We start from the raw sequence: 17,476 nt of genomic DNA on the forward strand, positions 1-17,476 counted from the left end.
CTGGCAACAAAATGATTTGTAGGTAGCAGCAGCAGCTAACCAAAGAAACAGCTGATGTTACTTTTTCCAGTGTCATCTGTCAGTGTACGGCGTTGAATCAAATTTTGATGTGTATTATATAGCAAATGTTAGTATTTCGTTCATTAAAAACTGTATATAGTAAAACAAAATTATATTAAAAGTTATTGATGGTATTCTAGCTTATGAACGATAACGCCCGGCTTGTTTTAAGACGTAAAAAGTACTTACAATTATTTGGTACTATGGGTGTACACTAATGACATTATTCAAAATGTCAGCCTGTCATTTGTTAAAGTTTCGCATCATGACAGCCTATCATAAGTGATGGAAATGATCATTCGTATTTAAAGCGTAGTTGGAGGTCGCGTGTGTTTACGATTTGTGCGTGTTCTTTAATATTACGTTCAAACAGTGTTTCCTTTGTTGTCCATATAGAGACGCCCGACATGTCCCAAGGACTTGGAAATAGCGGAGGAAGCAGAGACTATGGCACCAACGGCCCGCCTGTCCCTGCGGTGGGGTTTGCAGACTTCAGTCCGACGGAAATGTACAATCTGAGTGAGAACATCGCTGCCAATATTACATCCATCAACTCTGGGTGGAGATCGCTGGACAAAACGCTTAAACTTATCGGGACTAATAAAGATAACCAGACATTGAGAGACAGCGCGTGAGTGACATTCAAATTTTACTTTCAATCTAACCTTCTAAAATATTTTCGTATTTAATATTTTTGTCAAAATTATAGTTCGACATTTTTATGGGTCTTAACGCTTTCCGTTTAATATCAGAATTAAAGCTGTCAATCTATAATACCTGTTGAACTAATATGTAGGTTAATGTGTCTTATAACACATCGTTTCACCCCATTTCCATGTGTATGGATTTACTGCTGACAGTACGTATTATCACAGCCATAACAAGAAAATGCATGTGTAAACACGTATTGTCATGCAAGTTGCAAGATTGCATGCATGAAACAAAAAAGGGTGATGGTGCCGCAGATGCCCGCATGAGCTTTTATAACTTTCTTTTTAGACCAAACCCAACCTAACCCACCCCAACCTAATCTAACCTAACATAATCGTAGTGTGTGATAATATCAAATTTTGAAATAACAATTATTATTAGATCGAAAAGTATCTACGTCGACAGAAAAGGGTATTTAATATAATTGTCTACATGGAATAAACTGTTTTTGTAAAATAAATTATTAGAAAAGCTCTTGTGGGCATCTGCGGTACCAAAATTCATATTTAAAAACACTCCGCCCTTTGTAAATATTGGAATCTTCATTTTTGCCATTTGGCCATCCATGACTTGTTATTGTTTTGAGACATTTATATTGCTCTTCTGTTTCGATTTTATCCCATTTCTGGTTTTTATTTTTTAATGTCTGTTTACCGAGTTTCAACCAGCACATTATAAATAAGCACAGCACTCAAAATGGATTCGGAGCACCGTTCTGGTTCATGAAATTCCCAAAATTATTGCTCCATCTCGCGGAAAAAATATTTTGACCATTTGAGCTAGATAGGACATATAACAAAAAATCCTTAAATAACTTAATATTTTCGAAAAAAATATTGAGCGCTCCGGTTTGTAAAATTATTCACTTCGAGTGCTGGTCATACACCAGGTTTCTGACCCAATACGTGACAGCTGGTCTTATATTTTGTACAAGATGCATTCCAAGTGTCGGGTCAATTCCTTAGAATGTAGCATCTCAGTTAGATAGAAGTGACATTTTTTGCCTAATTAAAATAATTTAATCGTAGCACTTATTTCACAATTCAGTTATTATTCTGTTATTGTCCCCATATGCCGGTTGAAAGGGAAGAGCGTCTTTAGGCGGTCTAACCCTCAGTTCGACCGGCGGGCTATTATGACTTGATTTCTTCCTTTGTTTTCAAAAAGTTTAGTATCTTATGGCCATTGAAGAGGTATCTTCTTACCAAGTCTTGGCCATAATAGATTAAATCATAATAGGAATCATGCACACTCTAGTGCACACCAACCAAGCTCTTAGGAGGTTACTCCTGGGACACTCGGCATAATTGAAGGATTTCTCACATGAAATACGCTACAGTATAAACCTCCATAATGGGTGTCATAGGGGTGATGAATGGTAGAGGGAAAAGGAAGTACCTATTCCACATAATTTGTGTAATTAATATATTTATAGATTTAATTTCAATAATCATGTGGATAATATAAAGTAGGTACTATAATAATATATTTTATTGTCTGTTATTTTAATTACTTACATAATAGATGCGATATTTATTTACTACCAAATTATTGTACAGACTCAGGGGGGGGGGGGGGGGATCAGTGGACATAAAGTAAATTTGACAGAAACTTTTATTAAAATGATTTATTACAGGATTTAGGAATATCATTCATATCTGTCTTATTGGCAAATAAAATTATTTTTTTAATTAGTAAAGGTTTTATAATATAATCCATCAATCAAAAATTTCCAGTACTTAGCTTAATAATATTCTTGCCTTGTATATATTTTTTTTATTTGAGATAAATAATAATTTGGCATTATAAGATAATGGCTATTGTGATATTATCAAATTTCTGTAGGTGTCATTTTCTACCATTGTTCGGTAAACTAAATAACCAATTTGATCAAAAAATATACCTCACCATACTTTCTTCAAATTTGGAGGTTAAGCGAACGGCTAAGAACTATTTTTTGTTAAACCATTTACCATCATGACATAAGTAAGACACAAAGGTTTATGTTAGATGTAACGAAGACCTAAAAGATCAAAATAATATCGATAATGTGGCCAGTACTTATTGATGGAAAACATGCAATGGAAATACATAAAATTACAGCACTATGTATTAAAGAAAGAAACCGAGCATATTTCTGTCCCTTTCACAGTGTCATGCGTGAAATTGCAGCCCATTTGTTGTTACTGTTTTATAAGTTATTAACTATGCCTAAAATAGGTGCACAATGAGTGTTTATGCAAATCAAACGTTTGATATATCTATATAAATTGTCAGTCTTACTGTATTTTTTTTATGGTCAAATGATAATGTGAATTTTTCATGTGAAGACACAGATCTTTTGGATGAGTTTGTGCTCAATATGTTCAATTCTAATGCAAATATTTCTTAATGATGTATTTCAATGATATTTCGACAATTAATAATCAAAAGTTTATCACAAACCCGTCATTTTTTGTTTAAACGTTTGAAACAATAGATATTTGTAAATGCATTTGTGAAGAATAACTTGTGCTTTAATTTAAACCCACTAATTTGGATGCAACAAGATATTTCACTTATAAAGCCACGTACACATTTGTTACTGCATCCCGCTCGGTCACCAGGTTCTGTTTTCTAGTCCTAGCATAGTTTCGTAGGTATCCTGTCACAATCCTGTTCAAATGTGAACCTGGCTTTCCATTTGCGTACTCTTTTTTGAATAATATAATTCTTTCAAGCACATCAGTCTTTTAGATTCATATTCCATACTTTTTAAGTGTAGGTATGTATGGTTACCTTGAATACAATGTATGTATTATAAATAGTAATTGAAACCACAAAAGTGTTGACTCAGCATTTCTACACATTTCACTGCCCTAGAGTTGTTGTAACATGATAGTATTCCCTGTGTTCTTAATGCAGATACTTGCAATACGTGCATACTGCATATATTTAACGGCTCATCATTCTTCAAGATTTTGAAAATTAAAGTATGTTGAATGTTGTTTTCAACAAGTTTTATTGTTACAGGTAATCAGACTCACTAACTAGCACTGTGGTAGTTTCCCTCTTTTAAAGTTGACTTATGATAAGTGCAAAATTAATAATTTAGAGATTTCGGTGTGTATACAGCTTTACTTGAGTTTTGTGAGCCCTTTGTTTGTTTAATCATTGAAATAATGGTGGTAGTTGATGTTTCTTTCAAGGTTCAAACTCTTGTAATAAAAATATCAGTTTTGAACTTACCATAAATTGACCAAAGGTCACAGATATATTTAAATCTTTACAGAATAATATGACTGAAAATTTCATGTATGCTGTTTAATAATAAATTTGAAATGGTCAAAATCATCTATTTATTTGGATAGTGTATGAAATTTAGATGAATTATAATTTAATTAACAATTAATTATTTTAATGTTTAACAAAAATGGTGTGGTTTAAATCGCATCATTTTAATATAACTATTAGTTTTTATAATGGTGTTGTTTTAAAAATCGATAATTAATGCACAATAATTAAAAGTTATTATGCCGAAACACATTTTATTGCAGGTATTCCACAAGACATTAAAATTAAAATAGATAATTAATATGAAACAGTCTTTATTGAAATATAATTAAATTAAACAGGTCAAGGTTGAAGGAGAAATTGTATTATCTTGTTATTATTCATTGCAGTTTTTTTTTTTTACAATATAATTATAGCACAATTGTATCTTCAACGATTGAGAGATAACAGAATAAAGACAAATGTCCATTATTTGTCATACTGATAATGTTAGTATTTGTATAGAAATATTGAATTACTAATTAACATTTGAATAATAAAATTATTATTGTACAATTATTAAGTCCATTCTCAAAGTTTGAGATTGTGAATAAGAATGTAGGAATAGTGGAGTAGTGACTAAATAGTGTAGTGGATCATCGAATAATAGTTTTCACTTCACACACTCGATGTCAACATACGTACAAACCCAACAATGACTTAGTTTTCTAAGCTGCCTCATTGTTACTTTTGTATCGCCAAAAATAAACACTTAGAACCTTGTCGTTCTCCACTCGCGGTTTACTTACACAAAACAATGATGACAAGTATGCTCCAATCCCTCAATCCGCATGTAAATGTCATGTAATTTATAATACAGTCAGCTTTAACCAAAGAATTTGGACTATTAATGGAAGAAGGCCGAGTGGCTTAAGCGTCAGATTATAATATTGTGGGTCCCAGGTTCCAAACCTGGGTCTGGCAAATACACATATTGTTTTTCAATTCGTGTTTGAGCCGGAGCATGGACCTAATAGGTTGACCAAATGGCTAACATCCATTTCTCGTAAAAACAAAAAAGTGTTAAGGGGGGACATGCTCAGCGTAGGTCAAAATGAAGCTTTTATTGCATTTTCAAAGCATAATCCTGGACATTCCTTAAACATTGTAGATAATCTATTTATATAATTTTGAAGCCTTATTATCCTTTATATTTATTTTAAACATTTGATGACTGCATAAGTATTTTTATTACATAAAATAGTATTCTTTTAAACCTCTCGCTCTAATGTTTTAGAATATAGTCATATTTCAGTACATAAATGTGCAGTGGTGTTAGGATTTTTTACTTTTATTAATTTTTAAACGCATTTATAAAACCATCAGTATAATTTATGTCGACATTATTATAGTGAAATATTTACGATAAAAAATTATATTGATAATCAATCTCTGTGATCCCAAATTTGACAAGAATTAGGCATTTTATTATTCAAAAAATGGGCAAGATTAACACATTTGAAGATAATTCTAAAGATACTAATTATAAGCTATGTCTTTGACCATTCAAGTGTGATAAACATCCTACGAGTAATGATTGCTTTATAATAATTATTGACTTAAGAATAAGGTAGTATTTTTTTGAAATACGCCATTTCTTTTGGCATTCCCCATTCTTAATACAAACCTTTCTCTGTGGAGGCCCATATGATCTTATTAGATCGGATATGGTCAAAAAAAAAATAATTGAAGTTGTATTATATGTTATTTCTGTTATAACAATTGAAATTATTTTGCAAGCGCATGAAGCATGATTAAGTTGATGAACTCCACAAATATTAAGATCGCTCAGTTGCCATTCCGATTATCTTACATATTATCTAATGGCAGCCATTTTTTATATTTATTGTGATTACTTACACAAGTGCAACTATAAACAGTTTTACACAAATTTTACATGCCTTTCCAACTAAATAATAATGCTGAAATGTGGTATTATTGGTTGCTTACCTGCTCACCGTGACCGATTGTCTTTTTATTCGCCCTGCAAATTGGCAAATTAATGTCATAGCAGTAATGTGAAGTTCTCTGCAAAAGATCCCGCAATGCGTAGTCACTTGTAGCGAACTTAATCAATGATCCTTTTTTTTGCTTCAACCTCATACATTTAGGCTCCATCTCTATAGAAAGTTTTTTCAACATCTTTGGTTTTAATAATGTGCAGAACGAGTTTTAAGACTCGATGACTCAATTACATCATTCTATACATAATGATTAAATTATGATAATGAAGGGTGAGTCACTTCCGTGGCGTCGTTGAATCACTAGAGCTGTGGTCTGTTGAATTATGCTTTATTACTTACTGTTGAATATTGAACTGAGAAAACTATTAGCTGTTGAATGTCGAAATTGATTTTAATCACACGTATTACTATATCCGTCTTTACTCTAATTCATCATCACCATCGGCAGCCGGGGTCGATCCATTGCTGGATGAAGGCCCCCCCTGGCTACTTCCACTCTTCTCGGTCCCTAGCTCTTTACTACTACTTCACCTGTAAGGATCAAATGGGCCACCACAGAGTGGAGGTTGTATTAACAGATGTTAGCCACTTGCTCAACCTATTTGGTCCATACTCTGACTCCAAATACAAATTGAAAAATAACATGTGTATTTGCCAAACCCAGGATTCGAACCTGAGACCCACGACATTATAAGCCAACACTTAAGCTGCTCAGCATCGCGCTCTTTACTGCCATGTATATCCATGAAATTTTATGAGTTTGTCAATCCAGCATGTTTAAGGGCATCCATGTGCTTGTTTAATGTCCCTTGGTAGTACTGTATGACAACATTTGCCCACTCGCCGAGCCACATTCTAGCCTATTGCCATTTTTATCTGCTTGGTGACATCTATCACACCGTGCACCCTTGTCTGCCTCCTTGTTCATTGGTCTTGGTCATGCACCTTTTCATGCTACATTGCGCTAAGTACGTGTAATTTTTGGATTTCTCTTACATGAGGACTCCATGTTTCACTTGCTTACGTGAGCACTAGTAGCAAACATTAGTTGAACACGTTATGCTTAAGGCACAATAGGTCACTTTATTGTCATATAATATGTATTACCGAAAATTACTTAAATGCCAACTTACAAAACATTTTTTTTTGTGGCCAACGTTTAAACCACATTACAAATTCTCCTGAAATGCCGTCCAGTGCTGTAACACTAAAACTTTAGAAGGCATTGTCCAAGATCTTTGTGTATGTATCATTAAAACTAAGCAAAATATTGGTAAAATCCAGCTAATTGTAACAATAGTTGTCTTTTGTGAGATGGTTCTTTTCTGCATAATATTGTCCAATTATGACTACCTACTCACTTTACTCTGGTGTTACTATAATAGTATTAATGCTATCTAACTAAAATTGTGTATTTACATTGTGAAAGTTAGTTACAATAATTAATTTCATTTATCATATTTTCGATTTAACTGTATTATTGCTTGGTGGTTTGTTTATCACTCTGCTGAATATTAATTAAGATAACAATATGAATTGAGTCACTCAGGATTGGTTTAGTAATTTTGTTTTGACCAAAAGTACATTGTACCTTTACAATTGTGTTGTTTTGATTCATATCAGAGTGTCTACACATTCTTTTTATTCACAGTTCATAAATAAAATATTATTATTGTTTATGGTCATCTGCCTTTAGCCAGTCTGATTAAAAGTGTGTTTATTTTTTTAAGCAATCAATGTAAATTCAATATCACAAGTATTATAAATTATAATATTAGTTTAATTTCACAATTTAAAACATATAGTTCCTGTACGCGTGCATGGATTTACTTGCACCAATAGTGTTTATATTAAACTATCGCGATAATAATTATTTACACTTCAAGCGTAAGCTAAGCAAGCGATGTTTTCATTGTATGGTGTTATTTGACAGGTTCGTAGATAACGCCATGGAAGTAACAATTATTGCGTGAACATTCATAAGCTGAACTTTTTTGATCCGTGCATGCAATCTTGCAACTTGCACGATAATACCAGCAACCCTGTACAATTTTATTTAGCTCTGCAATACTGGATGCAACATAGTCATATTTTTTAATGTGGAGAGATTTTCGCTAATATATCAATTGCACGCGTGCAAAATCATATATTGTATGGGTTATATATTCTGTTATGTGGATTTCATTCCGTGTACCTTTTTTAAATAATTAAATGGTTACCTAATTGGAGTTTTTTTTATCGTAAAAGGGAATAATGCAAACTTATCATTGGATATATTGACTTAAGTTAAAATAATATTCACCCTTACGGCTTACAAACAGTACTAAAAAAATCCCTTAAAATACCTCAAATATTTTGACCCAAGTAGTAAAATTAAATGAAATCCCTACATTGACTTACGTATGGGTGCAGTATTTGAAGAATAAATGGCCCTTTGTAAATGAGCTTGTGATATTGATTCAATATTTTGATTAACCTCTTTATTTACAGGCGAGAAACCCAACAGACTGTTAATTCATCAGTGGCAGCGACTACAAGGGATTTGCGACGGTTAACAGTTGTGGTCAGGCGAGGCGACAAAAGGCAAAAACTTCAAGTCGAAAGGCTTACGCAAACTTTTTCTGATGCTGTCACAAAGTATTCCTCCATCCAAAAGGTGTGTACATAAACCGATTACATCTCAAATGCCACGAATGTATATTTATGAAATTTACATTACAAACACACGCGTATCCTATCCATCACAATGGAAACTGTTTTAGTTAAGTTTAGTACTTATTCTCATTTTATATTCAGAGCTTGTTCATTTTTTAAATTTAGAAATAGGTATATTTTAAAACGAAACTAAGGCAGTTTTTACTGTCTTCTTAAAAACAGTTGTTTTGGATTTCGAGGTTTAAGACGATTTGAATGACTGAAACGATTCCAAATAAATGAAGTCGCGGCTCCAAGTTTCTCAACAGCCTCACTGATAAAATGACAGATACAATAGTCCCTATATTTTGATATTTTTTTTATATAATTTTGTTATGTGCATATGATAAAAGATATTTTTTTTTAAATACCATTCAAAAGTGCCTTGTTCTAATTCTAATATCTATGCCTCTGCATGACACACTGCCCAATTAAAGTCTGGCAGAGAAAGGGTTTTAAATAGTTTTATTTCAATTAATTGATGAAATTCAATAATGACAATCAAATTGTTTCAGTTGTATACTTTCACTTCAACTAGACAGATGTTAAGATACAATGGCAGAGTGATTATTTTGATTTACTTTATGATTTGCACAAAAACTAATTATAAAAATTATATTTTGTTTGAAGTGATGATTCATTTTTGATGTTTTATTTTTGTAGCAACTGTCAGCCAAAATGCAAATGCACATGCCTAAAATGGCCATGTCAGATTTTACTTCAGAAGGTGGCGAGGAAGATGACGATACTGCAAGACTGGTCGCACAGAAACAAGTTCAGGTAATGAATTTAATAATAACTCCGTTTATTGACCGTCAATACTGAAAATAATTTTTGTCAACCTACCCACATTCATGAGTGTCTTATCAGTGTACCTAATTTCGATGTCTTAGAGTTAAAATATTGTATCTCCATAAATCATAATATTGAGAAAACTGCAATTGAAAGTTTGCAAACCTTGGAAAATTAGATTTTGTGATATAAAAATAGGTATATATCTTTGAAATGGTAGGTTTATAAGATGCAATATTTTAACACATAAAAATATAGGCTATATTTGGTACATTTCAGTACTTAACTCATTTTCGACCAAAACTGGAGATACAATATTTTAGCTCTAAGCCATCGATTTGACACTCACAAACTGAGAACAAGAAACCGAATTGACATTGTAGGCATTGCTAGTTATGATTGAAATCGTGCTGCATTATGCATACTGATTGTAATATTGAAGTAAATTTAAATTTTGGAACTAGAAAAACAAATTTTGTCTTAATTTTTTTTTCAATTACGGGATGGAGAGGTTGGCTTATTTTTAGCGTATTTTGGATTCTAAGAAAATACACTGAGTAGACACCATTCAGTTTTGAGTTTTTCGCTTAATTAGTCAATGCCACCGTTAAATACCAAACTGTCGTCAAGAAATCGTGTACCTACGCATTAATTCTATGTGAATTTAGGCTGTTAAGATCAGACATAAATCGTATTTGTTTTCATTGAACTAAGACTACAATGTGTAGATAGTGTTTTTTGGTTTTTAAACCCTACCTTATCGAAGTCATAGTAGATAATCGTAAAAAAAAATATTCATTTATCTATCTTTGAATTATGTATAATTTTAGATATTTTATAGATGGAAGAATATTTTTTATCGATTATGATTTTGTATGGTTCACATTCTGTAGTATGTATTCTTAATTCAATGAAAACAAAGTATGACTTAAAAAGTATCTGTTTACTATTTTGTGTGATCGCCCATAGCATACCTAAACTATTATGGTTTGGTTCAGACAGGGTTTTATTGAATTTTTAAAACTAACCAGCACCATCTGCAAATTGAATTCTTAATTCAATGAAAATAAATAAGTATGACTGACAAAGTTTAGTGTGCACTATTTATGTTGAATCTTAACAGACTACCTCCACCCTTCACCAATGCTATATGGTCACCATTTTTAAGTACCTATTAAGTATTTTTAATAAAATTTAATTCAATGATTAAGACGTCTGTTTTATTTGTGTCGAATTGATATGTTGTACTAATTAACTTACTTGTGCGGACATATGTTATGAGCAACAGTTGACGATGTCCGTCCAAGAAGACAAAACAGGTTCTGGTTGTGTTTAAGTAGATTGAGTAATCTTAAATTTGTTTATTTTATACATTAATGATATTTATTTCTGAAAATAGGTCCGCGCGGAAGAATTCGAAAGTGGCTTACTGGCAGACAGGGAAACATATATTTTGCAAATCGAAGCCGACGTCTTGGATGTCAATCAAATAATGAGGGAACTAGGAGCTATTGTCCATGCACAAGCTACTGTCGTTGGTTAGTAACATTCTTATAAAAATTTTATGTTTTTTTATTAAAAAAATAATCAGTTTAGTTTTAATCTTTTTCAACTTGAGACACTGCTGGTTTTATGTTATCGTTCGGCAAATTGCAATATGTCATAACCCACAATTCACAAATTTTACAGGAGACACAAAAAATTGTATATTATAATGCAATGTATGATGAAACTGTAAATAGTTTGTTCTCTACATTTTTGTAGCATACGACACAGACCAAGTAAAAATCTAACATGCAAAATATTCTATATCTCGCTATACAACATATTGCAATTATTTTTCGTTCTATCTAGAATAATATGACATTTTTTTTTTTAATTTAACAGAACACTATTCATCAAAACTTTCTGATATTTTACACAGATGTGTATACTAAAACTCTTCACTCGAATATTGCTCTTTGTCAAACATTATATTTTATGATCAAGATATATTTCAATCTGCAAGTAGTAATATCTCATATGACAAGAAAGACATAAACACATGGCGATCGCTTGTTACAATGAATTATTATTATCTTTTAACCAAAAAAATATTTTCTCTTTTACTTAATGTGTACATTTGCAACAAAAACTTATATTTGGACTTGAATATTTCTGTGTGTAATCTATTAATTCCACAGTGTTGATTTAACTTCTTTGCATCACGCATATGTATATGTATTATAGTTATTTTGGCATATTCCACTAATTTAAAAAATTTTCAGACACCTTTCTTTTTCTTATGCACACAGGTCTAATAACTGTAGTCTTTGGTCAATTTATAAGAAGTGCAACGGTAATTTCAAGATATAGATAGATAGACAAGTCTCTATTTCCAAACACCAACATTTGTCACAATTCAATATTTATGGTGAAAGATGTTTAGGTGTTTGTAATGTATTTTGGAATTAGAACAATTGTTTATCACTTTCCATTAATCGATCCACCCTGAATTGCAATAAATATAAGAAAAATATAATTGGACACGTTGATATAATTTAAATTTACCAGTGTCTATAAGTTGTTAGCTTTTTAAACATTTTCGTCAGTTTTTCGTGGGTTTTGGAAGTTACATATTCTATGGAATTATGTCATAAAATATGTATATACAGTCGCACTCGGTTATTAAGATCACGGATATAGCGAAATCTCAGATGTAATGAGGAATCATTCGTTGACATTTTAGTTTATGATTTTCTCGATACATTTATTCACTGTTATAACGAACAACTTATCGGATATACCGAGCTAAAATATGGTCAAAAATTTTCTTAAAACTGTTAATGTGTTGAACGTTTAAAAACATTTCGACCCTAAGCAATAAAATCCGACCGGGCAGGATGCCGCCAGGATCGCATTACGTTTATGACACTAGTTAACACTAGTTAAGTGTCTAAGTACCTACCTAATTGGTGTTTTCGCCGATAATATTGAAAAAGTATCCACGCATATGGTTGAAATAAGTAAAAAAATCCAAGATTTGTGAAGTCAGTAGGTACTTACCAGCATTCAATACAATAAACAACTTCGTTTGTAGTTTATGAATGCCATGCTTGTTTCGGGGATTTTTACGATGGTTTTCAGATTTTTTATTTTCGACTTTTTGTGTTATGTGACCACTCATTTAAAAATACCTATTCTCTGATATAACGAGTTACGCTTATAACAAGCAAATTCAGTCGGTCCCATTTTCCTTGTAATAACCAAGTTTGTCTGTATATTTTTTTTCAATTTTGACCATATGTTAACTAATCGGATTTTGGAAATAAATACCTGATATTATTTTGAGATACAATAATTGAACATCCCTATCTTATTTACTAGGTTTATTGAACCGTAATAAACTTTTCAGATGCAATTGAAAACAATATAGAAGGTGGCGCATCCAATGTGGAGACAGGAGTTGAAGAGTTGGTGAAAGCGTCTGGATATGTAAACAAGGTCCGCAGGAAAACCCTCATCTTGCTGGCCATCGGCGTAATTGTCGTAATCATCTTGATAGTGATCATTGTTAATTCGGTGAAAAGATAACAATTCCCTTTGATGAATCTCTCTAGAACTGTACTCTAAAGGAGTTGCCTCATCTCGATACGCAAACAAGTATGTACTCTAAAATTGAGTTCCGTGCGAGTGACCGGACCGTCTGTTGTCGAAAACTCTTACCGGAACGACGGCTGCACGCAGCACATCATTAACTATTGAAACGGTTCAATTTAAAACTCTTCAACATGTATTCACAGTTACAGACCCCCCTCCCTCTAGTAGGCCCAAAGATGACACTTGAATATTGCTACGGGACACTTTGCCAAGTTTACAGGAGACTAATTCATTAAACTACTGATTCAACTCATTTGTTTTGAATGATTGTGTTGTGATGCAGTGTATAATACATTCACAAGATTTACAGAATAATGACACCATATAGTTTTGTTACCAATAAAATTTTGGTATGATGACATATGTACATTATTAAAATATTCAATGCAAGTAATGAAATAACTGACATTCTGATGTATTCTGTATAGTTTTAAATTCACGGTGTATGTATGTGAAAGAAAAATTTAAATGCAAATTTTTTTTCTTTTGGCGATTGATCATTCTAAAGTTAGCCGTCCGAGCACCGCGACCGAGACAGAATGACACTACTGCACTTGTAGGGGTAATGTCTGTCGACATCCAGTCGAGCGGGATACTACATCACCTGTCACTAACATCTCTGTCACGGTGCTCAAATGGCTAGCTGAAGTCGCCAGCGACTTGCAGTTTTCTGAAAAGGCGTGCAGGTGGAAAATTACAACATTATAGAAGCTTAAAATAATTTCGCAGAGGTAGTAAAAATACTTCCATTTTTCTTATTGGCGCTACAGTTTAATGTGGATCTTGGCAGTCTCACGATGAGGTTTTGTAACAGATTTTTTGTTTTGCGAAAATTGGATGTTAGCAACTTGCTCAATAAGCATAAGGAAAATCATCTTGTAATTTTGAAAGACTCGGGATTCGAACCCGAGACCCACGACTTTATGAGCTGATGCATTACTCTGCCATCATTCATCACTAGACAAATGAGCAGCAAAATGAAAAACCAATACCAAAGTTGTCTGATATGTGATATCCATCAATATTTTTTTAATAAACAAATAACTTCTGCTCTATTCTATTTAACTCTCCTTCTTACTACCTGTGAAAACTACAGCTGTTGTAGGGTGGACTCTTATTATTAGGGTGAATTATTTTAATGTAAATTAAAAAAAATAATGGCATTTCATTAAGTGCTCACATGCTATATAAACGTCGAAAATGAAAAATTTAGAGTGTCTTTGGGAGCTAAGCCTGTCTTTTCTCAATATTTCATAATCAAATAAAGTATGTTCATACCATGAAAGTGTATTTTTGTAAACGTCACCGTTTCAAAATTGAGATAAGTCTACCTACACTTAGTAAAAATTATGTATATGTCATTATTATGCCGTCTTTACCCATCCTAGAAATCGGAATGTGAAAGAATTTATCATGAAAAATATCTAAATGTGCATTTTTTCCAAAATTACGATTCAATTACAAACTACGATGAAAGGTTTACCGGAAATATTTTACTATAATTATGAAGTCACATAGCAATTATGAAAATATATTAGATTATATATTGTGTTAACGAAAGAATAAATTGATAAGTATGTATCAAAATATGGCTTTATTCTTAATTTTAAAATGATGACGTTTATAATAATACTCTTTCATGGTACTAATATTTTTTAATGCGTTCATTAAAATGTTGATTTATAGGATGTGGAAAAGCAGGCTTAGCTCTCAAAGATACTCCACATTGTTTGTTTTCGACTGTTATCCTGTACTTGGATTCTTATAAAATAGTTTCCGACCCCTGTTGGTAAGTTGTAGTATAATAATATATACATAGGTATAACTGTAGGACTATAATCAGTACTGATGTACTATATATATATGTTTCAAATGCAGTGTATATTGTACTAGACCTAGACGCAGTATGAACTATGCCGTACAGCAGTATTCAAGTGTCATCATCATTTCTAATATCCTCGGTATAAAAATAATCTTGATATTACATACTAACTATAATAGGAAGTATTAGGATTTCCTCTAATCTATTATCCTATCGATATAAAATGTATGGCACTTAAAACATATTTAAAATCGTATTGTACCTTGATTAAAAGTATAAGATACTGTTAACTTCCTTAGAGATCACTCAAAGCTTATTGTTCAGTTACCCAAGTCCCAGTTGTTTTGACAGAGTCATTGTGAGTCTGATACCTGCTATGTACAAATTGCTTCTGCCAACCGCATTCTCTGGACATCAGCGAGGAATGCAGTAAGTATCTGTGATCTTACAAATGAAATAATTTTATCATCGGCCCCCATCCATCTTTAAATACAGTCATGTTATTTTTTTAAAGCCTTTGTGTTGTTATTCTTAATATTATTATTGTATATTTATGTAAGAATATTTCTGATAATTTCAGTCTACAAATATGAAGAAAAATTATTATTATTATAGACATACTGCTAGAGTTTATCGATTTATTAAAAAATATTATTTGCGCAATTTATGTAAACTGTGCACCATCTTTCTAAATATAAATTATTAAATTGGAACATATTTAAAATGCACCTGGTGTTTTATTTTTAATTTTATCTTATTGAATTTGGTCCATATTTACCTTCTGGAATCATCCTACTTGGGTGATTCATACAAGTATTTGTATTGTTTGCTACAGTGACGTCCCGTGGGGGTCATGCATTGCATATGGGTGGTGAATGAAGGAACGGATACAAATATAACAAGCAGTTGCAGTTTTCCATGAAGTAAACGATGCTGTCACTTCATAAGAAAGTATCGATATCTTAGTTTCCCTCGCTTACCTAAAACCACTATTGTCTTAAAGTAGGTTTTATGGAAATATTCTATAGGTTATAGATAGGTCAGGGCAAAAAAATTGTGAGTCATGCGGTAGCTAGTTATTGATTATTTTCAAATGATAATAACAATAAACGTTACCAACTAAAGATGGCTGACTTTCCCCTTCGATACATACTACGCCAAAACCATCGCCTTAGGCGTTATTTTCAGCCGCCGTGCAAATTGTACCTCGTACCTACCTCGCAAGATATTAACATGAATGCTTCACCACCGAAATACCTACCTCCGGCAACCTTTCTTCGCAGCCTCTAAAGGAACCGGCCAGTTCGCAGAAATTCGCATCGATACGCAGCCAAGTGACCGCACATCGGTCACCCTCACCCGGTGGGGATTAAAAACGCCAGTGAGTCGGTTAGCTGATAAACGCCAAAATCCGGATGACAAAATTCTTACTGGCATAGATCAACTTGGAGACGTGATAAACCTTAAAGCGAATGACTCCCGACTATTCTGAGAATACAAGAAGATGCCCCGTGCAATGCTACGTACGGATCATCTCTGACAACGCAGTTACAGCTGATGAAATCACCACAATTTTCGTTACAAACCGCGCCACACTTAATCCAAGATACAGTGACTTCTAACCAAGATATCGGACATATATCTTCATATTCGTATTCCTCGATGTCACCCTCTGTTGGATGCTATTTCTTTACTCGAAGACAAACGCACCCATTTTTACAACAAAATACCTACTCGCGACGGTAGAAGCATTTTTTATCACTAGCAGCCGTTCACATTCCGCCATTTTTGCCAGAAACATCGTATGGACACAAACGATATCTTCATCTCTTAGCAAAAAATCAGCACATTGAACAATAGCCTCCTTTCTATCTGATGAAAACTCACGTCAGGAGCGATGACATCATGACGGAGGCATGCAAAACCGCCGACCCCTATGTAAAACAAGTCCTGAAGGATGGAAGCCATCAGAAGACAGTAACGCCTTACACCATCGTAAAGCCAGGAGCTTGGACTTCCAACAGAAACTGCAAGATATTACATGCAAAGCAAGATGACGACGTGGGCCGCTCCACGCACCTACCTACATGTAGGTAATTTTAGGTACTTATTTAAACACATCGCGAATTAAAAATACCTACACCGTAAAAACCTAGCTAAGGTTAATAGCCTCCAGCAATTGTTTTATCATAATTCGAACAATTTTTATATACTAAAATCATGCCTTAAAGATATAACTTTTAAATTGATTTTTGTTTATCAAATTATTGGTCAAACCAATTGAAAATCATACAGCGCATACTAATTATCATTTTAACTATCGCTAAGATTGAAATTTACAGTTTCGTGTCCATGGCATAGAAAAATTCCACTGTACTAAATCTAGTTTTTTTATGAAATCACACAAGATGTCGTCAATATAACAATTGATAAGACCGTAATACCTCGAACATACATTGTCATCACATAGCTATTACATACA

The 17,476-nt window shown here is 32.8% G+C and overlaps 1 protein-coding gene across 1 annotated transcript; it reads left to right on the top strand.

Annotated features, from left to right (window-relative positions):
* Positions 1-15,722, top strand: Syx13 (syntaxin 13). Its single transcript, XM_085956879.1, has 6 exons — positions 1-127; positions 457-691; positions 8,538-8,703; positions 9,405-9,521; positions 10,933-11,071; positions 12,928-15,722. The coding sequence occupies exons 2-6, from the start codon at positions 468-470 to the stop codon at positions 13,104-13,106; spliced, it is 825 nt and encodes a 274-aa protein (XP_085813005.1). The 5' UTR covers positions 1-127; positions 457-467; the 3' UTR covers positions 13,107-15,722.
* The last annotated feature ends 1,754 nt before the right edge of the window (positions 15,723-17,476 follow it).

This window comes from Rhyacophila brunnea, unplaced genomic scaffold (genome assembly GCF_057557595.1).
Source record: "Rhyacophila brunnea isolate RB1 unplaced genomic scaffold, BYU_Rbru_1.0 scaffold_6, whole genome shotgun sequence".
Taxonomy (NCBI): Eukaryota; Metazoa; Arthropoda; class Insecta; order Trichoptera; family Rhyacophilidae; genus Rhyacophila; species Rhyacophila brunnea.